Raw genomic sequence first — 25221 nt, 5'->3', positions numbered from 1 at the left:
TGCATGGCATGGTTGAGGGAAATAGCATAGAGGCAAAATCTCTGCTCTCCTCCAAATGTGGCCTCTTGTGCTTGCCCTATTTTAATTGTTCTACCATTGACATTGTGATTTCAGCTGCTTCAGGATGCAACTGCCGTGAACACACTGGGAAGCCATGAGTGCTAATGGATGCAATAGTCAACACATTTAGGAAACGGGGATTTATACTCAGCTGTTCAACCAGTGACACAGAGATGTCATCACGAGTGACGAAAAAGTTGCATTTGTGAACAGTGAGTGGTAGAACCCTTGAGAGAGACGTGAGGCTGTTGGCATCACTTGAACATCAAAGGTTGGTGGAGGCAGCCCTGGTAAATGAACAAGCACTGGCTGAGGGAGTTAAGATGGGAGAAGGCTATTCAAACATTGGGCAAAGACCGAGGAAGGGCTTCAGCAGATGTATCCTCCTGGTCAATAGGAGGCCAAAGGAGCACAGCAAAGATTTGCAAGGGAATGAAGGCATTAACTAAGACATTGGGTGTACTGCCCAAGAGTCATTGACCTGAAAATGACAGAGCATTAGTGCCTTAGGAGACGACATCTATCTGGGCAGATGGTGTCAGATATTTGCGCTCAAGTCCACAATGGCCTGATGCCCCATGGTCCCCATGCAGTCCTCTACCTGGATCTGTCAAGGTCACTATCAGCCTGAATTTTTATGCATCCAGGGATTTCCATGGATCAGCTGTGGGCCAGAGTGGCACTTCACAGTTGGCAGCCCATCATGCTATCTATCTGGCAAGTCTCAGATGCCCGATTCTAGAAGGCAGGAAACACATCCTGTTTGAGACAGATGGGCCATCATAGGCACAGAGGGCATTGAGGTTTGCTACCATCAATGAATTCCCTTAGAACCAGGGGCTCCTCAATTATATCCATGTAACTATCAAGGGACCAAAAGACCAGCCAGCCAGATTGCTGAACAGAAAAGTTCTTCCACTCATTGACTGTCCAGTTGGTCCGTGAACACAGGAAACATACCTTGCAGGTCTGTACTCAGTTCCTGGAGTGCTGTCATGATGCATTTATCCTTCGAGAGTTCCAGATGCCGCAACTCTTGAGACCAACTCCTCAGACGCAACATCCAGACAGAATGGGAGCTAAGGGTTATTCTCTGAAGGGATGGCTCCTGATGCCTAGCGGCACCCAGACACAGCCAGAGAGACGCAGCACAACCAAGGTCATTGTCTAACATAAACCTGCAATTAGCAGACCATTTATATCTTAAAGATGTGTTGCCATTGCCTTGACCACTTGGGTGTTGCCTTCAATTATGAGTCAGCCAGAGTGTCTTGTATTATTTGGAAAAACTCAGCAGGTCTGGCAGCATCGGCGGAGAAGTAAAGAGTTGACGTTTCGAGTCCTCATGACCCTTCGACAGAACTTGAGTTCGAGTCCAAGAAAGAGTTGAAATATGAGCTGGTTTAAGGTGTGTGGGGGGGGGGGGGGGCGGAGAGAGAGAGAGAGAAGTGGAGGGGGGGTGTGGTTGTAGGGACAAACAAGCAGTGATAGAAGCAGATCATCAAAAGATGTCAACAACAATAGAACAAAAGAACACATAGGTGTTAAAGTTAGTGATATTATCTAAACGAATGTGCTAATTAAGAATGGATGGTAGGGCACTCAAGGTATAGCTCTAGTGGGGGTGGGGAGAGCATAAAAGATTTTAAGATATTTAAAAATAATGGAAATAGGTGGGAAAAGAAAAATCTATATAATTTATTGGGAAAAAAAGGAAGGGGCAAACAGAAAGGGGGTGGGGATGGGGGAGGGAGCTCACGACCTAAAGTTGTTGAATTCAATATTCAGTCCGGAAGGCTGTAAAGTGCCTAGTCGGAAGATGAGGTGTTGTTCCTGCAGTTTGCATTGGGCTTCACTGGAACAATCAGCAAGCCAAGGACAGACATGTGGGCAAGAGAGCAGGGTGGAATGTTAAAATGGCAAGCGACAGGGAGGTTTGGGTCATTCTTGCGGACAGACCGCAGGTGTTCTGCAAAGCGGTCGCCCAGTTTACGTTTGGTCTCTCCAATGTAGAGGAGACCACATTGGGAGCAACGAATGCAGTAGACTAAGTTGGGGGAAATGCAAGTGAAATGCTGCTTCACTTGAAAGGAATGTTTGGGCCCTTGGACGGTGAGGAGAGAGGAAGTGAAGGTGCAGGTGTTGCATCTTTTGCGTGGGCATGGGGTGGTGCCATAGGAGGGGGTTGAGGAGTAGGGGGTGATGGAGGAGTGGACCAGGGTGTCCCGGAGGGGGCGATCCCTACGGAATGCCGATAGGGGGGGTGAAGGGAAGATGTGTTTGGTGGTGGCATCATGCTGGAGTTGGCGGAAATGGTGGAGGATGATCCTTTGAATGCGGAGGCTGGTGGGGTGATAAGTGAGGACAAGGCCGTCATTTCCGCCAACTCCAGCATGATGCCACCACCAAACACATCTTCCCTTCACCCCCCCATCGGCATTCCGTAGGGATCGCTCCCTCCGGGACACCCTGGTCCACTCCTCCATCACCCCCTACTCCTCAACCCCCTCCTATGGCACCACCCCATGCCCACGCAAAAGATGCAACACCTGCCCCTTCACTTCCTCTCTCCTCACCGTCCAAGGGCCCAAACATTCCTTTCAAGTGAAGCAGCATTTCACTTGCATTTCCCCCAACTTAGTCTACTGCATTCGTTGCTCCTAATGTGGTCTCCTCTACATTGGAGAGACCAAACGTAAACTGGGCGACCGCTTTGCAGAACACCTGCGGTCTGTCCGCAAGAATGACCCAAACCTCCCTGTCGCTTGCCATTTTAACACTCCACCCTGCTCTCTTGCCCACATGTCTGTCCTTGGCTTGCTGCATTGTTCCAGTGAAGCCCAATGCAAACTGCAGGAACAACACCTCATCTTCCGACTAGGCACTTTACAGCCTTCCGGACTGAATATTGAATTCAACAACTTTAGGTCGTGAGCTCCCTCCCCCATCCCCACCCCCTTTCTGTTTGCCCCTTCCTTTTTTTTCCAATAAATTATATAGATTTTTCTTTTCCCACCTATTTCCATTATTTTTAAATATCTTAAAATCTTTTATGCTCTCCCCACCCCCACTAGAGCTATACCTTGAGTGTCCTACCATCCATTCTTAATTAGCACATTCGTTTAGATAATATCACCAACTTTAACACCTATGTGTTCTTTTGTTCTATTGTTGTTGACAGCTTTTGATGATCTGCTTCTATCACTGCTTGTTTGTCCCTACAACCACACCAGCCCCCCTCCACTTCTCTCTCTCTCTCTCTCTCCGCCCCCCCCCCCCCACACACCTTAAACTCTTTCTTGGACTCGAACTCAAGTTCTGTCGAAGGGTCATGAGGACTCGAAACGTCAACTCTTTTCTTCTCCACCGATGCTGCCAGACCTGCTGAGTTTTTCCAGGTAATTCTGTTTTTGTTTTGGATTTCCAGCATCCGCAGTTTTTTTGTTTTTATTTTTATGTCTTTTATTATTGTTACCTGTTGTGCACTGCACAACATGACAATACAAAGTTGGCTGGAGTTGCATGAAGGAGAGGGCCTAGACTGCCAATCTTCAATGGAGGTTAATGGGGAGGAGGAAGGGTGGAATTTTCCATGTCTGCTGGCGTTGAGTATGCACAATGGCATGAGCGGACAATATGGTGAGAAGGCCAAAAATTGGTTTCACAACATCGTGAAACTAGTTTGCAATCGTCCACAGCTGTGTATCTTGCCATCGGACATCAGGAACTTCATTATAATACATCTGCATATCATTATAAGGCCAGCCCGCCGGAATCATCCCCCACCCACTGGATTGTCTGCCCACACTGATGTGTTTCACAACAGCATACATAAGGTGTGCACTTGGCGGGCTGCACTTTGAGAGGAACTCAGAGGTGAGTGCACAGTAACTTTGTGCAGCGCTTGCCTGGGTTGTCTGTTGGAATTCAATGTTGAGGCGTGTCGGGGTACGGTGGGGGGGCAAGGGCTGCCCTGCAGTTGAGGCAACTTGGGCGTGGGGGCAAAGGCTGCCCTGAAGTTGAAGCACATTGGTGGAAGGGGCCAAGGCCTGCCCTGCAGTTGAAGGTGTTGCACAAGCATGTGCGGGGTAGGGGGATGAGGGAAGTGGCCAAGCATTGGGGAAAATTTGTATAAATTGACCATTCCTCTGAAGCTGAGACAATTCAGATGCAGCCACATTGACATGCATGGAGTCGAGCCTCTAGCTTATCTGCCAACTCAAGCAACACAGGGGCATGCAAGTCCCACCAAGTGCTCCAGAGATTTTCCCCCCTCGGGCACAGACTGAAAACTAATGAGCGTTTTAGTGGACTGCAGAACACTTAGTTGACTGGGCATGTTGTACAACCTCCTTGCTAAAGCTGGCCATGGAGCAGTCACTGGTGGAGGCGCTCACAGCCCCTTGCAATATCAACATCCGAGTTCGACCAGCATACCCCATGGTGCAAGCAAACAGTGCAGCCTTGCAGTGCAGGTTAGGAGAATGCCTGCACCTGAGCTGAGAGCACAGCATGCAGTCCAATGGGCAAAGCTGCTGCCAATTGTTCAGGTGGAGTCGGGCGGAGGCGGTTGGGGTTTCAGGCAGCTATGCAGGGCACTAAAATCTGGCCATCCAAGTGGTGGCCAGCACTCTCCAGGATGCATTTAGGAGCCTTCAGACTTAACCAAGAGAGATTCTTGTATACCCAAGCTAACCATGCGTCCCTCTCTTTCATTATGCAGGAGGAGTACATCAGGAGCGTGGAGCCTGGTGAACTAGCTGTATGCCTTGTGGCATACAGAGAATGAAGACGACAGGGAAGAGAGTGATGGAGGCACCTGGTTGCATAGAGGGAGGAGCAGCACCCTCAGGAAGAAGGGGCGGCTTGGGTTCCTGCACCTGTCTCTGAAGAACCACAGTGAGCGGTTGTTGGTCGGTGTCTAGCTAGACCCAGGTTCTATAGACACTGCCTTTCATTCCTGCAGGTGACCGAGAACCAGTGTCAACGAAGACTGTGCATGTCTAGGGAACTGGTCAGTCACATTTGCCAGCTACTGCAGGATTTGGTGCTATGGGGACGTGGAGGGCATCCACTGCCAGTGGCCATGAAAGTGACTGCAGTGCTCAAGTTTTTATGCCAGTGGCTCCTTTCAGGGCTCCACAGGTGACCTCTGTGGGATATCACAAGCCTCCACCCATAAATGCATTAATGAGGTCACGGATGCCATCTGCGCAAGGGTACATGGCTTTGTGCATTTCGTCAGGGACCAGGACAGTCAGGATGCAAGAGCGATTGGATTTGCCTAGATCTCATGTTTCCCACAGGTGCTGGGTGCAATCGACTGCACTCACGTAGTGCTCAGATCTCCATCGCAACAAGGAATCAATTATGTCAGCCACAAGGGCTTTCATTCGCTGAATATGCAGCTGGTGTGCAACCACCACAAACTCATCCTGCAGGTCTGCGCATGTCTTCCAGGGAGTGTCCACAACTCCTACATTCTCAGGCGGTCATGGATCCCTGAAGTCTTCCAAGATTGACAGAGGCTGCAGAGTCAACTCCTAGGGGAAAAGGTTTACCCGCAGAGGATGTGGCTGGTGACACCCATGCCGCGGCCTCAGAGTGCAGCAGAGTGAAGGTATAACGAGGCTCATGCTACTTGATGGAGCAAACCATCAGGATGCTGAAAATGAGGTTCCGGTGCCTGGACCGGCCTGGTAGAGCTCTGCAACATAGTCAACAGAGGGTGGCACGCGTCATTGTCACCTGCTGCGACACTTACAACCTGACACTGCAATGGGCAGAGGAGCTGGCTAGGGAGGAGATGCAGTAGCTGGGAGTCTCCTCCAATGAGGAGAATGTTGATGGTGATGAAGGTGAGGATGTTCTTGAAGGCGACGATTATGGCGAGGAAAACCTTGCACTGGCCAAACGAGGCAGGTGTGCTCGGGAGACTCTCATAGCTGCTAGATTTGTGGAGGATGATGACGACATGCAGTGAGGAGACACCATAGATCTTCACATAGCCTCTGAGAATGTCTGACTTCTGTCTGGCTGAGGGCAGCTCGCTTGCACTCTGTGATCAGGGTCATATCACCATGAAATTTTAAAAGCGCTTGATCCTTTGTCCATCTTCAGCACCTGGCCCCTTCAGGTACCAGCGTCACTGGTCACAGATGCTGAAGAGATGAGGGTCAGCCCTACCTTAAATGTGCTGAGAGCCCACAGAGAGAATGACAGAACTTGGTGACGCCTGCCCACGACATTCTGGCAGCAATGCCAAGCACCAACAAGGCGCTGGCATCGGTAATGTCTCCAGGGAGTGTGAGGCTGGACCATCACTTGGTCTGAAGGCTGCACAAAGCACAGGGAAGAGACCTGCCTTTATCTTGTACAGAAAGATTTCAAATCTGAGTGACACAAACACTTCTCATCAGAACAAGGAGCCATAGGCAGGGAGACATTGTTGAGTTTATTTACAATAGTGAACATTACTTACGAGTGGTTAACATCTGTGCCCAGGCTGTGCAATACATATTCTGAGGAGGAGCTCCTAATAAACCTGCTCCTGGGCCTGGCCAGGTTGGCCATTACCAGGTCCAGGCAGCAGGTGACCGAGTGAGTTGTCCAACCCGACTGTCTGACTCTCTTCTGCGGCTCTGTTTGCAGCTGGGTGTCCCTGAAGAGGGAGCACGAGGTGTCCGCTGGCACCATCGAGACCTTCTGTGCTCGGTGGGCACTGCAGGTACTGGGTGCTTTATAGGCCCTTTTAATCATATTTTGATTTAATGTTGGTAACTTGCCTTTGCATTTTGTCTTTTGTTTTTGCAGTTTCCCTTTAAGGGCTGCTTTTACTTTGTCCCTGATTTTGTTGTTAGTTTAATTGTTTTGAGTCAAAAGAGTTACATATTCTGAGCAGGACCTCCTCATGAACCTGCTCCTAGACCTGGCCAAGTTGGCCATTAACAGGTCCAGGCAGCGGGCAATCGAGGGGGGTCATCCGACCTGACAGTCTGCTTATCTTCCACGGCTATGTTCGCAGCCGGGTGTCCCTGGAGAGGGAGCATGCGGTGTCTGCCAGCACCATCGAGGCTTTCCGTGCTCAGCAGGCACCATGGGGACTGCAGTGCTTTCTGGACCCTTTTGATCACATTTTGATTTAATGTTGGTAAGTTTCCTTTAAATTTTGTCTTTATTTTTGCAGTTTCCCTTTAAGGGGTTGCTTTTTACTTTGTCCCTGATTTTGTTAATTTAGTTTAATTGTTTGACTCAAAAGAGTTACATATTCTCAGGAGGAACTCCTCGTGAACCTGCTCCTGGGCCTGGTCAAATTGGCTATTAACAGGTCCAGACAGCACGCAATCGAGAGGGTCAGCCCACCTGACTGTCTACCCCTCTCCCGTGGCTACATTCATGACTGGGTGTCCCTGGAGAGGAGGCACGCAGTGTCCACTGGCATCATCAAGGCCTTCTGTGCTCGGTGGGCACCACAACTTCCACTACCTGCTATTATCAAACTCATTTTTCAGTTTTAAGATTTCACTGCAAGTACCCAGTAGCAGAAGTCTCCCAGTCTTCCCTACAGTGCAGTCTGGAGCCTTTCCTGGTATCTTGATGGAGTGTTTATAGGCACTTTCAAGTGACAGGCCGGTTCCATTTTATATAAAAACTGATGGGTTGTTCATGTATAGGTCGCGTCAGCGTGCTGTGAGGGGAAAGGGACAGTAATGATCTGCAGCAAGCAGCTATGCATTGATTGACAAGTGCCTCACTCCCTTGCCCTAGGGGAAGCAACTTCACCCTGAAGCTCGCTGCTGAACACTTACTACTCTTGTGTGTCCAGAAGAAGATGCTACCATTGCCATGCACTCGGTATTGCGCATTGAAGTTATACTCAAAGCGGTGGTTGGGCAGCTAGCAGCCACTTTGGCCTCACTGATAGCCTGCAGCAACTGCAAGAGGAGCCAGCAGCCAGTAACCGTTATCAGCACAGCCATCATAACAGTGAAAACGGCTCAAGTGGCAAATACGGATATCAGCTGGGTCTGGGCTGACACAAGGCTCAGTGGTGGCACCCCGGGCAGAGGTCGGAAGAAGAGTTGAAAAGGTGGAATTCCATGATCCAAGTCAGAATTCCACCTCCAAGACCACTGTGTGTGAGGCACTGATCACGCTCTGTACACTATGCTGTGCACGACCCCTAGCGAGCAGACAGGCCTTGCCCCTCCCTGGACCAGGACCACGACATGCATACCATGCATAGTCCCGAAGCATGGCCCATAAAGCCCCACAACCGCCTTTAAACTCTCACCCTGACAATGTGGTCCACAAAGCCCCAGGACTGCCTTTAATCTATCACCACAACTATTTGGCCTCAGTCCCAGGACTATTCATCCCCATATTTCCTTCAGGACTCACCACCTCCAACCCATGTCGCAGTCATGAGTCCCCGTGTATCCCTTCCCTCTTGTGCAACCCTAACCACCCATCCAGTCATGAGTCAGCATTCAGCCCTTCCCTCTTGTCCAATACTATCCCCACCTTCCTACAGTCTTGGGCTGCATGCACCCCCTCCCTCTCATGCCATACTAACCCCTTCCCGAGTCTATGTGCAGCCCTTCCACGCCAGGTTCCAACTCCCCCACCCCCAGTCATCCCTCTGTCTGCCATCTCCCCACCACTCCTGTTCCCTTCAACCTCTGCCTATTCCCCCACCCTCATGCCAGTCTCTTCAGATAGAGTGCAGCCCTGCCTATGCCCAACAGCATCTAGTGCAAGCAAACCTGCCTGCGGCTTGCAGCACCCAGTGCAACCAGCCCTGCCTGCGCCCTGCATCACCCTGTGTGAGCAGTCCAGCCCACAATCACCACTAGTCTAGATTGAGGGCAGCTTTAGCAGCACTGCAATTCAGAGCAGTGAGAGACAGCAGCAGCACTGTTTGCAGGTAAGCTTATAATGTTGCACGCACCTTGAAGTCATGAGTGAAGTAAAGGTGGGCAGGTGCACGCTGCTTATATCCGGTCGTGAATCAGACCAGTCTAATTTCCCGCTGGTGTGGCACATAATTGGGAGGGAGAATGTGATTCCAGCAAGTTGCATTTTAATAAGTATTCATGATATGTTAATACATGCAAATGGGGTTCTCGACATGGAACAGGAGGAAAATCAACCCAGCATATGGCCACCATGAAAGTGCTGAGGGGAAAATTCCGACTTGTTTTCCCGCCAGCAGAAATTCGACCTTTGGCCTCACTCTGAATTTTCCACTCCCACCCGTCATGACCCAGCTGCTGGCGGAACTGGAAAATTCTGTCCTATATCCTATGTTAAATTCTCCAGGCCACAATATATCTGTTCCTCTGTCTTCACAGAACATAATAAAATCACAAATAAAAGGCTTTTAATAGCAGTAAAATAGTATAACAATCCTTAACATCAGTAAATTTCAGTGATATATAAAATGATATTTTATATATTCCAAGTGAACTCTTGCAGTTGAAACTATCAAAGGCTATCAGGAGTTTTTATTTAACTTATTAGTAGATAATGAAACTGTTGCACTTGTCATGGAATTCATTTTTGAACCAATGACAGAAAGTCTGTATATCAATGAAGAGTTATTTCTTACGTGTAATTGTGTGTGAACTTCTTCTGGCATCTCTACATCATAGGTCTTTAGTAGTTCAATGGTTTGCTTCAATGGTTCAAACATATGATCTGTGGTCACTTGTCTCTCTTTTACTTTTTTCAGATATCCCATAACTTGTATAAGGGCCTTCAAATCCCCTTCTTTTACAGTTTTTGTTAGTTCAGCATTTGTCTCATTGATAAAAGCCTCCAAAGTGCTCAAACTAGAAAAGCAAATATATAGTGCTTCAAATTAGTTTTGTTATTGGAACTGTGCTCACTGTAGATAACATAAAATTACAAATAGTAGCATGTTTCCAGGGAAAGCGATTGGGCCAGAAATTTGTTCAATGGCAATGCAAAAGTTTTAAAAAAGAACATTGTCAGCCATTTGTGTTTAGGAATTGCTGTATTTTGACGTTAATGCTGGAATTTTCAACCATCAGGAACTTACTGAAAGCTCCAGTGGGCTACACCGTGGTTCTTTAACTGAGCCTGGGCATTAGCATCCTACTTCCAGGGTGGTGCATCAGAAAGGGTATGGGACACTGTGAACCTGTCAATGGAAGGATCACTAATGAAAGGGAGGGCGGGGTTCAGAAAGGCTCAATTGTACATGGCATTATGAGGATGCCACAATCAGAGGAATGGAAAGGAGATTCTCATAAGAACATAAGAAATAGGAGCAAGAACAGTGAGTCATTTGTCCCATGAGCCTGCTCTGGAATTCAATAAGGTCGTGGCTGATCGGATCTTGGCCTCAACTCCACTTTTTTGCTTGTTCCCTATTACTCTTAACTCTCCTATAGTTCAAGAATCTACCTCAGCCTTGAATATATCTAATAACTAGCCTCCACAGCTGTGTGGGGCAAAAGATTTCAAAGATTCACTAAGAAGAAACTCCTTTTCATCTCTGTCTTAAATGTGTGACCCCTTAATCCAAACTATGCCCCTGAGTTCTAGATTCTTCCTTGAAGAGAAATATCTACCCAGTATTCACCCTGTCAAGGCCCATTAGAATCTTATATGTTTCAATCAGATTACCTCTCATTCCTCTAAACTCCAATGAGCATAGGCCTCACCTGCTCAATCTTATCTCGGTATCAGTAGACATCCACCTCACTTGCTGAAGCTAATGAGGGAGTGCAGTGTAGCAGCAATGCTTTAGTAAAAAGGACATTTAAGAAAGATACAATGGACTAATACATGGGTTATAATTCTATTGAATATAATTTGCACAAGCAATTAAAATGCAATAAAGTTTGGAGTTATTAATTTGACTGCAGTCTTTCTGCAATATTAGGTATCATGGATATCAATATCAATTGGTTGTTAGAAGTGCTTTATTGCAAACTTAAACAAGTCCAGGGAACTATGGACCATTTAGCTTAACATCGGAAAGATAATGTAGGGCAGAATAATACAGGGGGACAGATGCACCACCCCCACCTCCCCAGAAACAAAATTGGCGCAGAGCATGACCTGCAGCCATAAAGCGCTGTGAGGCGGATTAACGAGGACCAAATGGAACTTACATTCTTCTCTGGGGGGAAGGTCCTGTCCTCCAGAGCTGCCGGCCAATAAGATTGGCCAGCAGCTCCATCAGTCCCAGCAGCATCAGGAGGACGTCAGTAGCCGCTGTCAGAACTGCAGAAGAACACAACTAATACGGCCCAGGGAGCCCTGAAGCAAGTAAGTCCAGGCTGGGAGGGTTAGGGTAGGCTAGGGAGAGGGGCAGGGCGGGGGGCAGGGGTTGGGTTTAAGGAACGGAGCAGGTAGGAAGGAAGGATGGGATCGAACTTAGGGGGAGCTGGCCCATGATCGGCAAAGAGCAACCCCTGAATAGCGACCCCGCTTCCTTACTGCCCTTTAAATATGTAAGTGAAAAAGATCGGGCTGCCCAAACATTTAATCGCATGGGTAGTTTATTATCAGGGTCAATTGCTTTGATAACAAGCCTAATTGATCCTTGGTTATTCATTTAAATATGGCAGCTGGCTGCTGATCTCAGCACCTGCCCACAACACCCCCCCATCTCCGTATTATGGAGGCGAGCTCGGGGGTGGGTGGGAAGGTGCAGGAGCAGATACCTGACCTATTTTACATGACCCCACCGCCCCCTTCCCACAGGAAACCTGTCTGGTGGGGGCACGTAAAATTCAACCTGTAATGTTTGCTCAAAGATGTAATAGAAGCCACATATATAGTCAGCACAGATTTCAAAAGGGTCATGCTTGGCCAGCCTTATTGAATTCTTTCAAGAAGTAATAGAGTGATCAGGTAAAGGTAATGTGGAGGTGTGACATATTTGGACTTTCAACAGGCTTTTGGTAAGATACCTCACAGTAGGCCCATGATAAATATCAAAGTATGTGGAGTCAGGGATAAGGAGCAGAATGGAGAGCAAGCTACCACAAAAATAGAAAAGAAGAAGTAGGAGAAAAAGGTAGTAAAAAACAGGCAAAGATTGGGAAGTGGTTTTCCACAAGGATCGATACTGGGACCAAAATAAAAGCAAAATACTGTGGAAGCTGGAGAACTGAAATAAAAACAGAAAGTACTGGAAAAACTCAGCAGCTAGCTTGCAGACTCTGTTTCTCTCTCCACAGATGCTGCCCCCGACTGAGTTTTTCCAGAAATTTCTGTTTCAATACTGGGACCAAAGTTGTCCACAATTTACATAAATAATTTGGATTGCGGAATTGGGTGTAAAATTTCAAAACTTACAGGTGATTGTGGGGTATAATTAACACCGAGGAGGACTGCAACAAAATGTAATTGGATATTAATAAACTTAGAATGAGATGTAATTGGAAAAATAATTTTAATATACATAATTGTGATGTGACTCATTTTGGTAGAAAGAATCAGAAGGCCACATGCTCCTTGGAAAATAAGGGTAGAATTTTCTGGCTGAAGAGGAAGGGGAGAATGCACCCTGCTGATGCTGACTGCCCTGCAGCCATTGAACCATCCAAGGAGGGATAATTGGATGGGGACATGATATCCGCCTCACATTTGGGAGAAAGTTTCACCTCGGAGAGCTGTCAGCCAATCTGATTGGCTGGCTGCTCTGTAGTCCCAGGAATGCAACTGGCAGTGGTGTCCACTGCTGGGTTGCAAGCAGTCTCCTGATTTTAAGTCCCGGAATCAAGATAGAGGTCTCGCAGTGGGGATGGAAGGGGGGGCCTGTTGAGGGGGAGGGGTGTGGAGCCTCACTGAGGGGCCTTAACTGGGGAGAGGGTGGGCAGCCGAAGGCCTTCCCACCATTCCCTGCCCATAAATTTGGAGACAAGTAGGGGTAGGCAGGAGGGCAGTAGGTGCTGTAATATGTCTTTAAGTGGTTATGCCAACAATCTGTATATATCAGTCAGGATATGGAGTCATCTGGCACATGACACAGTAGTTGACCAAGCATGACATACTAGTAAGAGGTCTCCAGCAGTTTGCATATACTATTGTAATCTTTGAATAAAGAACTCACAATATAAATTACCAGTCCTGCTTGAGTGATTGGTGAATTTGTGTTTGAAGGATAGAAGAAAACAACAGTGGAAAGGTCATGGAGGGTATTTCATGCCCCCTCTCCCCACCCCCATCACTTGCAAGGGCACGTAAGATTCTGCTCTATGAGTTTAAATAGAGCAAAGGGATATGAGTACAGATACACAAATGAAAGATGGAAAGGTGAAAAATAGAGTTGAAGGGAGGAAACAGATATGTTACCATTGTAATGAGGCTGGAAACATGAGAACAAGTTGTTAGAAGTTAAATGGGAAACCGGCTGCGGAGGTCGGAACTCAGAAAAGTTCTGGAAGCAAGAGCACTATGGGGTCTGAGATGCAGAGGCAAGATAAACCAGTGGTTTGTGTGCAGGCAGAGCAGGAAGAATCAGTGCAACCTAGAGAAGTGGGAATATGTTCTCAACTTACCAAAGGGAGTTCTGAAGGGCAGGTTGCAGAGATGTTTAAAGATTTTATATGTGAAGGGAAAATATATCCATGTGTACAGGGAAGAGCAGGAAAGGATGTCAAAATTTTAAGGGATACTGGGACTAGCCAATCCTTAATGTTATGGGATGGTGCTATTTGTTGACCAGAAGGGTTATTGCAGGACAAAATATTAATTAAGGGAATCCATGGCTAAGACAAACCCATTTCACTGTGCAAGGTAAATTTAAAAACAGTGATTTGAAAACAGGAGAGGTGATTGTTGAGGTAGTAGAGAAATTTCCCACTGCAGGGGTTCAATTTATCCTAGGGAATGATGTAGCTGGATCACAGTTATGGATGATATCTACTATAGTAGAGCAGCTGTTGAGACACAATCAACAGAGGTGCTACAGAAGGAGCATCCTGGATTGTTTCCAGATTGTGTGGTAATGAGATCACAAAGGCAGAAGTTTAAACAGGAAGAGGAGGAATCTAAAAGACAGGAAGAGGATGCTGAAATTCAGTTGGCTGGATCAATCTTTGAAAAGATTACTCAAGAGAAGATTAAAGAGGATGAGGCTGAGGTGTTTAGTTCAGTGAAGTTAGTGGAATTACAGCAGGAGGATCCAGACTTGAAGAAATGTAAAACTATTGTGGAAATCCCAGTGTCTACAGTGAAATGGAAAGTTTTGAGATTTCAAGGCATGAGTAAATTTTATCAGAAATTTGTGCCGAACTTCAGCAGTGTAGTTGCTCGCCTGACTCATTGTTAAAAAAGAACAGAAAATTCCAATGGACACATGAGTGTCAGAATGCATTTGACAGCTTGAAAGCTGTACTAACAACTACACCTGTTCTATCAGCACCTGGTTATACAAAGCAGTGTCAGCTGGCCATTGATGCCAGTGATGTTGGTATTGGTGCCATATTGCTACAAGAAGATGAACTAGGAATTGAGAAACCGGTAGGATATTTCTCATGGAAGTTGAATGTACACCAGAAGAAATATTCAACAATAGAGAAAAAGACTTTAAATTTGGTGTTAACTTTGCAGCATTTTGAAGTGTATGTTGCAAACAACTCTTCAGAAACAGTTATATATACTGACTACAACCCTTTGAGGTTTCTGGAAAAGTTTTGGGACAGAAACGCAAGACTGTTTCAGTGGAGTTTATTATTGTAACCATTCAATTGACAAATGATATATGCGGCTGGATGAGAACATTTAATTGCAGATGTGTTGTGAAGAGTTTAAAGTTTAAAAGAACTCGGATATTAGAAAATGGAGAATGGACTGGAGTGAACTCTACTTTTACAAAAGACTTGTGTGTATACTTTCATGGTTAATGCATGTACACTATAGTAATAGTTCTGTTTGTATAGCTAAATGTAGTAAGGAATAAGACATGAGTTTGTTTGAAAATCAAAATGGAGTCAGAGGCAACAGGAAACATGTTTGCATTTTGCAGGAGTTCCACAGGTAAATAGTAGTGGGGGTATTATATTTTATTGGCCTAAAAGCAAAGACAAAGTAGAGACATAAAGGATTTTATATTTTGGATGGATTGAGTTTCAAAGAGGTGTGAGAACAATGGAACTGGAGATGAAAGGGAAAGGGGTATTTTAGAGTTACTGTGGAGACCTTAAGGGGGAGATACCTGGAGCTGTTTGAGTTATTGAGCTATAACTGGAGCTCTGGGCTGGGAGAGGATGCTGTTTGAATCAGCCATCCAGTCAAGTCAGAAAAGTCTTGGGCTGCACAAGCAATTTTATTCTGAAGTGGATTACACTGCAGAATGGAAAAGAGTTGAGGTCATGTGCTAATACTTTATTGAAGCTACAGCAGTTTGTCTTGTGTAATATTACTGGATTTTATAGTTAAACATCTATAAGAAAGTATTTGTCAGGAGGTGTTTACTTGTGGGTCTGACCAAGTAGAGAGTTTTTGGGGGGATGTTTTGTAAGACTATTCTGAATTATGTAACTGTAATCTTGTGGTCTTAAGTTTTCTTTTATTCTTGATAATAAAACTTATACTTTTAATCTTTATAGATCCCAAAAAAGTGTTATTGGACCTCTTACTGCTGAGATCGGTACGCCTTCTTCTCAAATTCAGAATACACAAAGAAAGGGTATAGCCCGTAGGCCAAATTTCCTTCTGGGATTTGGTTTGTGCAGCAGTTAACACTGGCTGTGGTCATAACACCAGCTTTGCACACAAAAGAGAGCTGGACTACTACTGAGTAGACTCTGATTCTTCTGTAAAATTCATAACCACATATCCATTCTGCAGCGTGGCTAGAGTTAGACATTGCCAAAAATTACCTAGTGTCATAAAAGTTGAGTGTAGTGGTCACCCTCAGCTCATACTGCTCTCTCTGTAGCTATAAGTGGAGTGCAGACCAACATGCAACAGGTGACAGAGCTGCCCAAATGCTTTTTTGGAGCACTATTCTTTAACATGTGTCATCTGCAAGGCCTTCATGTAATATGAAGATTCCATATCTGGTTGGCTACATGCATCTGAAAGTCTGGCTAACTCTCTTCTGCTTAATCCTGTGGTGGTTCTCATTTTCATGACAATAATATTAAATTGTATACTTGTATGGAATGCCATTGCTGCTGCTAAGAATATCTATCAACTGTAGAAACCTTTACTGAAACTCTCCGGCACTTCAGGTTCAGAATCACCTTTCTTCTACATATCTCAGCTGATGCTGGCAACAGCAGATCCTTCTAATTCTCAATCTATTAGAAATATTAAAGTAAGAATCTTTGTGCAGCCAGGTCAGTGACTCTATAATACATGTAAGTTAGTGCACTTCGGGGTGGATCACAGGAATTGCCAAAGAGTAAGAAGGGATTTGGAATGAGCAATTTTGTGGCAGGAAAGAGAAGGAAACATGTTCTACCCAACATATCTGTCGCAGACATGCAGTTGCTCTGCTTATGCAATAAAAATAAAACAAAATAAACTAATCAAACCCAAAAAGAATAAAGCCGTGGTCCAGATGAATTGCATTCATGTATTTTAAAATAATGTAAGAGATAGCAGAGACATTACTACATATATTTAAAAACTTGTTAGAAAAAGGTGTGGTGACAGAAGACTAGCAGATAGTTAATGTAATATCTATATTTAAGAAGAGGGATAGAACATGTTCAGGGAATTATAGGCCAAGCAGCTTAACATCACAGGAGAGAAAAATAATGGAACCTCTACTAAAGCATAGAAGAACATCTAGAAATTTTAAAAAATACATTCAGCATAGATTTCTAAACAGGAAATCTTGCTTGGACAACAGTATTGAATTTTTTGGAGAGGTAATGAGAAAGAAGACAATGGTAATGCAGTAGTTGTAAATTATCTGGATTTTCAAAACATCTTTAGTAAGGTTCAATAAGGCCTTCAATAAGACTAATGAATAAAGTCAGAGAATGCTTCATCAGATGAAAAGTAGCAGAATGGGTTGCTTGTTGGCTTCAAAACAGAAAGTAGACAGTGGTATTAAAAGCTGGATATTGGTGTTCCAAGGATCGGTGCTGGGACCACTGTTGTTCGCTGGACTTTAGAATCAAAGATACAATTTCTGAATTTGCGAATGACACCAAAGTAGGGGACTAGTCAATATAGAGGAGGGCTGCAAAAATTACAGGAAGACACTAATAAACTTGCAGAATGGGCAAATAATTGGCAAACGAAGAACAACACAGATAAATGTGAGGTGGTACACTTTGGTAGGAAGAATAGGGAGGTCACTTATTATTTGGAAGGTGATGGTCTAACTTGGGTAGAACAACGGGCGGAATCTTCCCAGGTTTGCACTAAGTGCGGTAGCAGGCAGCTAAAAATACATTTTACCCGCCGGCCATGATGGCGGGGTTTCTCGCTGTATCGTCCCAAACCCACCTCATTATTTATGCACTCCTGGGAAACACGCCATTTCCATGGTGGGTGGGCTTTCATTCGCCCGCCGGCCATCAACCCACCGCTGCCGCATCACACCGGGCTCCTATTTAAAGTCCAGCCACAAGCACAGCGCTCACTGCTGCTGCATGGAAGACATGGCCAAAGGGAAAAGGATGTAGCCCCCCCTGGCTTCAATGACAGGTCCCTTGAGCAACTGCTGGATGCCGTGGAGGTCCACCGGGATGTCCTGCACCCCCACTCTGGCCGCAGGATGGGCAGCAACGTAACTAATCCAGCTTGGGAAGCGGTGGCAGCAGTTGTCAGTGCCAATACCCTTCAGAAGAGGACAGCCACCCAATGCCGAAAGAGGATGAATGATCTCCGTTCTGCCAGGGTAAGTCACTCTTCTCACTGCTCTCAACTCACACACTCAAATCCATCAAATATGCATAGGGCCCTCACACACTGCCAGTTCAAGGGACATTACCATTCACTCTCTCACACACATCATCATTGTCCTCATCCCATCCATGGGACCATTCACCACCCACACAGGTCAGGCATGCTTACCAGCTGGCCTGGCAGGCATCTTGCTTATTCTTTCTCCATCTCTATCCATGCAGGACAGGCTGGCACACAATGAGAGAGAGAGGTCGCAGACCAGTGGCGGAATGCCCAAAATCAAGATCCTCAGAGACTTTGAAAACAGAGCCATCCAGCTGGCTGGCCACGATCTGGGCTGATGCTGCTCTATCAAGTGAGGATCCAGCAGTACAACATCCATCAGACAACCATGCCATGAGTGATGTGAGGATCTATGGGGTCACCTCACTGCATGTCGCCATTGTCCTCCACAAATCTAGCAGCTATGAAGGCCTCCCGAGCGCACCTGCCTCATCTAGCCAGTGTGAGGGCCTCATCCCCATCATCGTCACCTCCAAGGACCTCCCCAGCCTCATCCTTCTGGTGTCCTCCTCATCGGAGGAGACATGCAACTCCTCCATCTCCTCCTCAGCCAGCTTGTCTCCCCGTTACAGCGCCAGCTTCTAAAGATCGTAACAGATGATGACAATATGTGACACCCCCAGTGGACTGTATTGCAGGATGACGGTAACATGCAGTGAGGTACCGGAACTTCATCTTCAGGTCTGTTCCACCAAGTTGCGAGTTGCATCATGAGCCTCATTATACCGTCGCTCTGCTGCAGTCTGAGGCCGCCGCACTAGTGTCATCAGCCACGGCCTCTGCTTGTCCCCGAGGAGCCATCGCTGCAGCTTCCGTGGCCTAGAAAACATCAGGGATCTGTGACCGACTGAGGATGTAGGTGTCACGCACACCCCCTGGAAACTATGCATACACCTGCAGGATGCATTTCTGATGGTCGGGTACCATCTGCACAGTGAGTGGAAGCCCTTGCGGTTGATGTAGTCCACCGTGTGTAGCGATGGAAAGCGAGCGCCATGGGTGCATTCAATCGCATCCTGCACCTGTGGGAATCCCAAGATCTTGGAGAATCCAATGGCCCTTGAATCCTGGCTGTCATGGTCCCGGGTGAAATGCACAAAGTTGTGTGCCATGGAGAAGATGGCATCAGTGATCTCATGGATGCATTTCTGGGGGGGCGGCTTGTGATATCCCACAGAGGTTATCTGTGAAGCCCTGAAAGGAGCCACTGGGATAGAAACTGAGTGCTGCAGTCACTTTCACAGCCACTGGCAGTGGATGCCCTCTATGTTCCCTTGGCGCCAAGTCCTGCAGTAAGTGGCAGATGTGAGCAACCAGGTCCCTAAACATGCGCAGTTGTCGGTGACACTGGTTGTCGGTCATCTGCAGGTATGACAGGTGGGCATCTATGGACCCTGGGTATCACCGGGCGCCGACCAACCACGGCTCGCTGTCGCTCCTGAGCAGTGCGTGCGGGAGCCCCAGCAGCTCCTTCTTCCTGAGGTTGCTGCTCCTGCCTTTGCACAGCCAGGAGCCTCAGTTGCACTCTCCTCCACTCTCTGTAGGCCATCAGGCATACAAGTAGGTCACCAGGTTCCATGATCCTGATGGTGGTCATCCTGCAGCATGAGAGAGAGATGTGGTTAGCATGGATGGACTTAGCACCTTTCCTAGCTCTGTGTGACAGCCTCTTAACGCTTCCCGGAGAGTGCTGGCCACCTTTCGGATGGCCACAAATGAGTGCGCTGCATGGTTGCTGCCCTGTCAGTCTGCGACACCGGGGAGACTGCTCCTAACCAGGATGCTGAGATTGCAAGGGGCAGTGACTGCTACATGGCCAGTGTTGGTGAGGAGATTGTACAACGTGAGCAGTCCAACTGCTCTGTGTCCAGTAAAATGGTTGTGGACTTGCAGTCTGTGCTGGGGGAGGGGGCGGCGGTAAGGTCTAGAGCACTTGGTCGCACTTTGGTTCTTCCGCGTTGCTTGTGGGGTCGGACTGTCTAGGAGTCCAACTCCAATTATAACACCGTGGCTGCGCTTGAACTGTCTCAGTTGCAGAGGAACAGTCAGTTTATACAGGTGTATCTGCTGCGTGGTCACTTCCCTCGCCTATCTGCCTCCCACCTCAATTTCTTGTGTGCGGGATCCAATGCCAGGGCAGCAGTTAACCCCATCACCCAGCCCATCCCCAACAACAGTCACCTCTGGGGATGGGTAGCAGATGCCCCCAGACACACCCCCCGACAACAGTCATCTCCAAGGCTGGGCAACAGTTGCCCCTGGACCCCCAGCCCCCACCCCTGGACAACAGTCGCCTCCAAGGCTGGGCAGCAGTTGCCCCTGGACAACCCTCCCCTACCCCGACAACTGTCGCCTCCATGGCAGGGTGGCACTTCACCCCAGAACCCCCGGTGCCCCTGAAGCTTGCAACGCAACAGGCGACTTCTGCAGATCGATGCTGTTCACTCACCTCCAGTTCCCCCAAAGTGAAGGCCACCAAGTGCATGTTACCTGTGTGCTGTTGTGAAACATGTCGATGTGCTTTCCCACCAATGCGGACAGACAATCCTGGTAGGATGGCCTTTTAATGATACACTAACGTATTACGATGAGGTCCCTGATGACTGCTGGTGAGAACGGCAGCCCACCGTAGGCAGGCTGAGCGGACGGTCGCAACCTGACTTCCTGCCGTCGTGAAACCTATCGTGCCACATTGTCCGCGCACGCCACCCATTATGCTCACTGACAGCGGGCACAGAAAATTCCGTCTAAGGAATCTTACAGTACAAACACACCAATCACTAGAAGTTGCACCACAGGTTAGAAAGGCCATTAAAGAAAACAAGCCAATCACTGGTTTATTTATAGATGCATGGAATTGAAAAAAGTAAGTTACACTAAAACAGTATCAAACCATGGTTAGACCATGCTGTGGTTCTAGTCGATATATTATAGAGGAGAGGATGTAAAGATTTACAAGGATGATACCAGAAATATGGAGGAATACGTATCGGGAAAAGATTGGCAGACTGGGTTTCTTTTCTCTTGAAAAAAAGGCTGAGGGGTGAACTTAAAAGTTTTGATACAGTGGATACAGAGAGAATGTTTCCTCTTGGGGGAGGAGCATAACTAGAGGCAATTAATATAAGACAGTCAATAAGAAATCTAATAAGAAATTCACAAGAAACTTTACCTGAAAAATGGTGAGAATGTGAAACTTGTTATGACAGGGAGTGGGTGAAGGAAGTAGTATAGAAGGGAAAGCAAGATAAGTATACAAGGGAGAAGGCAATTGGCGGGATCCACTGACAGCGGGTGCAGTATAGTGTTGAGTTTAGATAAGAATAGAGGGAATTTTACTCTGCATTTAATGGTGCTATAACTGATATGGGAATAACTGATGTTGACAATGTGTGTCTGAAATTTGATTCCATTTAATTTTTTAATGCAAAAATGCACAATAAACCCCATTTAGGAACATAATTAAGAATTTAAGGGTTTTTAAACACTTTAAGAAATATGAAAGCTCTGAACTCCTGAAACCATGGAATGTTATTTGAGGATGGCAGCAGGTCAACAAGGAGACAGAAGACTACGCCTGAGTGAGACAGAGACCGAGTGAGTAGCAAATTAGGTTCACATGGTAAGTTTTGATAGGTCATTTTCAAATTTATATATAGATTAAGAGTCAAAGTCTTAACAACCTTAAGGACCACCATCTAGAACTAACAACCTTCAAGTAAGTTAGATTACCTTGTTAAACAGAGAACTGATGCCGAGTGAGTAGCAAATTAGGTTTACATGGGAATTTGGTGCATGGGGAAAAGAGACGCTTTAAGTAAGGTTTATTGCAACTCGTAAATTGTGTTAAGTATGTCAGATTTATCAGTACTTGTAAGGTTTTTCAATGATTGTAAGGTTTATTAAGTTAAGGCCAAGTAAAGTAAAGTTAATATAAGGAAGCCAAATTAAAATAAAGTTAATGTAAGTGAGGTAAAGTTAAGACATGGCAGGGCAGCTTGGTCGCGAGGAATGCGTGTCCTATAGTATGTGGGAAATCATGGACTCCATGCGCAGGAAGTGTCAACAATTCCAGAACCTTGAGCTCTGGGATTCAGAGATTGAGCGGCGGCTGGAATCACTGGTACATCCGCGAGGCTGAGCTCTACGTGGAAAGCACATTCAGAGAGGTGCTCACACTGCAGCTTAGGAGCCTGGGAGAAGAAAGGGAATGGGTGACTGACAGACAGTCCAAGAGAACCAAGCAGGTAGCGCAGGAGTCACCTGAGGTTTTCCATTTTGGATACTGGATCAGGGCATTGGTTCCTCAGAGGAGTGAAGTCAGAGCCAAGTTCATGGCACCATAAGCGGCTCAGCTGTACAGGACGGGAGGAAGGAGAGGGAAAGAGCAGTAGTGATAGGGGATTATTTAGAGGAACAGACAGACATTTCTGTGGCCATAGACAAGACTCCACAATGGTATGTTGCCTCCCTGTTGTCAGGGTCAAGGATGTCACGAAGCAGCTGCAGGACATTCTTCGCGGGAAAGGTGAACAGACAGAAGTAGTGGTCCACATTGGTACCAATGACTTAGGCAGGAAGGGGGATGAGATCCTGAAAGCAGATTTCAGGGAACTAGGAAGGAGATTGAAAAGCAGGACCTCTAAAGCAGTAATCACAGGATTACTTCCAATCCCAGGTGTTGGGGAGCATAGAAATGGGAGAAGCGAGCGATTGAACAGGCAGTTGGGGTAATTGGAGTAAGAGCCAGAGTGACTGCACAAGTCTAAAACCAACTGTAAGAAGTGGTTTTGACATGTTAATGAACCAAGAGGAACTTCAATCAGAGTTTTACATAAAGCCATTACAGCAGTCTTTTTTAATTGAGTTGTTTTAGTTAAAAGGGCAGGTTGTAAGGTAAAGATAGGGTAAGTTTGTTTTTATAAGTCTAAGAGTCAGGGGAACAAAATGAGTTTAATCAATTCTGGGAAGAAAGCATTTCTGAAGAGACTGGTTGAGACAATAGAGAGATCAAAGGGGAGCGCATTAAAGAAAATACTGATGTTTAGGTGGGGGTAGCTTGTTAGATTTCCCAGAAGACAGCAGTGTAGCTGGTTAGGTCTCCCGAGGACAGCAGGGTAGCTGGGGCAGAACTCCCAGAAAACAGTGTGAACAAGGCCAGACCTGAAGACCCAGTTGCTGTCAGCTTCACAAGGATAAAAAGCACTGTGGGATAAAAATTAATGGGATTCAATAGGTTTTAAAATTTATAAGGATAGTTCTTGAACAGAAAAGGGGAAGGTTAACTCTGAGGGTAGATACGTTAAGATCTTGTGGAACTGTTTTAAAGTACTGTTTACTGTGCAAAGCCATTCTTGTGTTTAAGTGTAATTATGTTTTTTTCCTTTATTCTTTTAATAAATGTTTACTATAAAATTATCACAAATAGTCAGGGACATCATTTCCTGATTTCAGAACCTCTCCTCCCACTATACAAATTGCAAAACAATGTTTTGGCAGCTGTTTCAACTTTCCCTCTGGGATTTGGGCAGTTCGCATTTACCATCAGCCATGCCATAACATTAAATATCTAAGGATATTTGGCATTTAGGAGTGATAGGTAAAAAGGAATAGGAGGTAAGTAGCACTCTTAATAAGGGACAAGATCAGTACATTGGTAAAAGAGGATCTTAGATTGAAGGATCAAGATGTAGAATCAGTTTGCGTATAGCTAAGGGAGAGCAAACATTGGTCGGAGTTCTTTATAGGCCACCAAACTGTAGTGGTAATGTTGGGCAAGGTATAAATCAGGAAGGTGATGTTATAGTGGTATTGTCACTGGACAAGTAATCCACAGACCTACGGTAATGCTCTGGGGACCAGGGTTCAAATCCCACCATAGCAGATGGTAAAATCTGAATTCAAAAAATATCTGGAATTAAAAATCTAATGAAAGGCATGAAACCATTGTCAATTGTCGTAAAAGCCCATCTGGTTCACTAATATCCTTTCGGGATGAAAATCTTCCATTCTTACCTGGTCTGGCCTTCTGTGACTCCAGACCTACAACAATGTGGTTGACTCTTAACTGCCTGCTGAAATGGCCTAGCAAGCCACTTAAACTATAGACTTTAAGCTATAAAGTCTAAAAGGAATGAAACCAAATGGACCACCTGGCATGGACCTAGGCCCCGGAAATGACAATAGTAAACTCAGTCCTATCAACCCTGCAAACTTCTCTTTACTAACATTTGGGGGCTAGTGCCAAAATTGGGAGAGATGTCTCAGACTAGTCAAGCAACAGCCTGATAGTCATTATTACAGAATTATACCTTACAGACAATGCCCTAGACACCACATCACCATCCCTTGGTATGTCCTGTTCCACTGCCAGGACAGACCCAGAAGAGGTGGCAAAACAGTGGTGTACAGTCGGGAGGGGGTTGCTCAACATTGACTCCAGACCCCATGAAGTCTTATGGCATCAGGTCAAACATGGGCAAGGAAACCTCCTGCTGACTACCATGTACCGCTGCCAACCCCTCAGCTGATGAATTTGTACTCCATGTCGAACACCACTTGGAGGAAGCACTGAGGGTGGCAAGATGGCAGAATGTACTCTGCGTGGGGGACTTCAATGTCCATCACCAAGAATGACTCGGTAGCACCACTACAATCGTGTTGACATGCAAAACAGCATAAGCAGCATGTGATAAAAAGAGTTAAGCATTTCCACAGCCAAGTGTCCAGATCCAAGTTCTGCAGTCCTGCCACATCCAATCATGAATAATGGTGGATAATTAAACAACTCAATGGAGGAGGAGGCTCCACAATATCCCAAAACTTAATGATGGGGGAGCCCAGCATATCAGTACAATAGATAAGGCTGAAGCATTTGCAACAATCTTCAGCCAGAAGTGCTGAATGGATGATCCGTCTCAGCCTTCTCCAGTGGTCCCCAGCATCACAGGTGCCAGTCTTCAGCCGATTCGATTCACTCCACATGATATCAAGAAATGGCTGAAGGACTGAATACTGCAAAGGCTATGGGCCCTGACAATATTCCAGCAATAGTGCTGAAGACTTATGCTCCAGATCTTGCCGCGTCCCTATCCAAGCTCTTCCAGCACAGCTACAACACTGTCATCTACCTGGCAATGTGGAAAACTTCCCAGGTATGTCTTTTACACAAAAAGGATAAATCCAACCCGGCAATTACCACCCCATCAGTCTACTCTCGATCATCGGTAAAGTGATGGAAGGGGT

The 25221-nt window shown here is 46.2% G+C and overlaps 1 protein-coding gene across 1 annotated transcript in view; it reads right to left on the bottom strand.

Annotated features, from left to right (window-relative positions):
• LOC121293673 (dynein heavy chain 17, axonemal-like) overlaps positions 1–25221 on the bottom strand; it is a 729083-nt gene that overhangs the window by 488096 nt on the left and 215766 nt on the right. The window contains exon 21 of the mRNA XM_041216840.1: positions 9671–9893. Coding sequence (XP_041072774.1) covers positions 9671–9893 — 223 coding nt within the window. The remainder of the gene's footprint in view (positions 1–9670; positions 9894–25221) is intronic.

Source organism: Carcharodon carcharias, chromosome 22 (assembly GCF_017639515.1).
Source record: "Carcharodon carcharias isolate sCarCar2 chromosome 22, sCarCar2.pri, whole genome shotgun sequence".
Classification (NCBI taxonomy): Eukaryota; Metazoa; Chordata; class Chondrichthyes; order Lamniformes; family Lamnidae; genus Carcharodon; species Carcharodon carcharias.
Note: the sequence above shows the minus strand (reverse complement) of the source record. Positions and strands in the feature narration are given on the sequence as shown.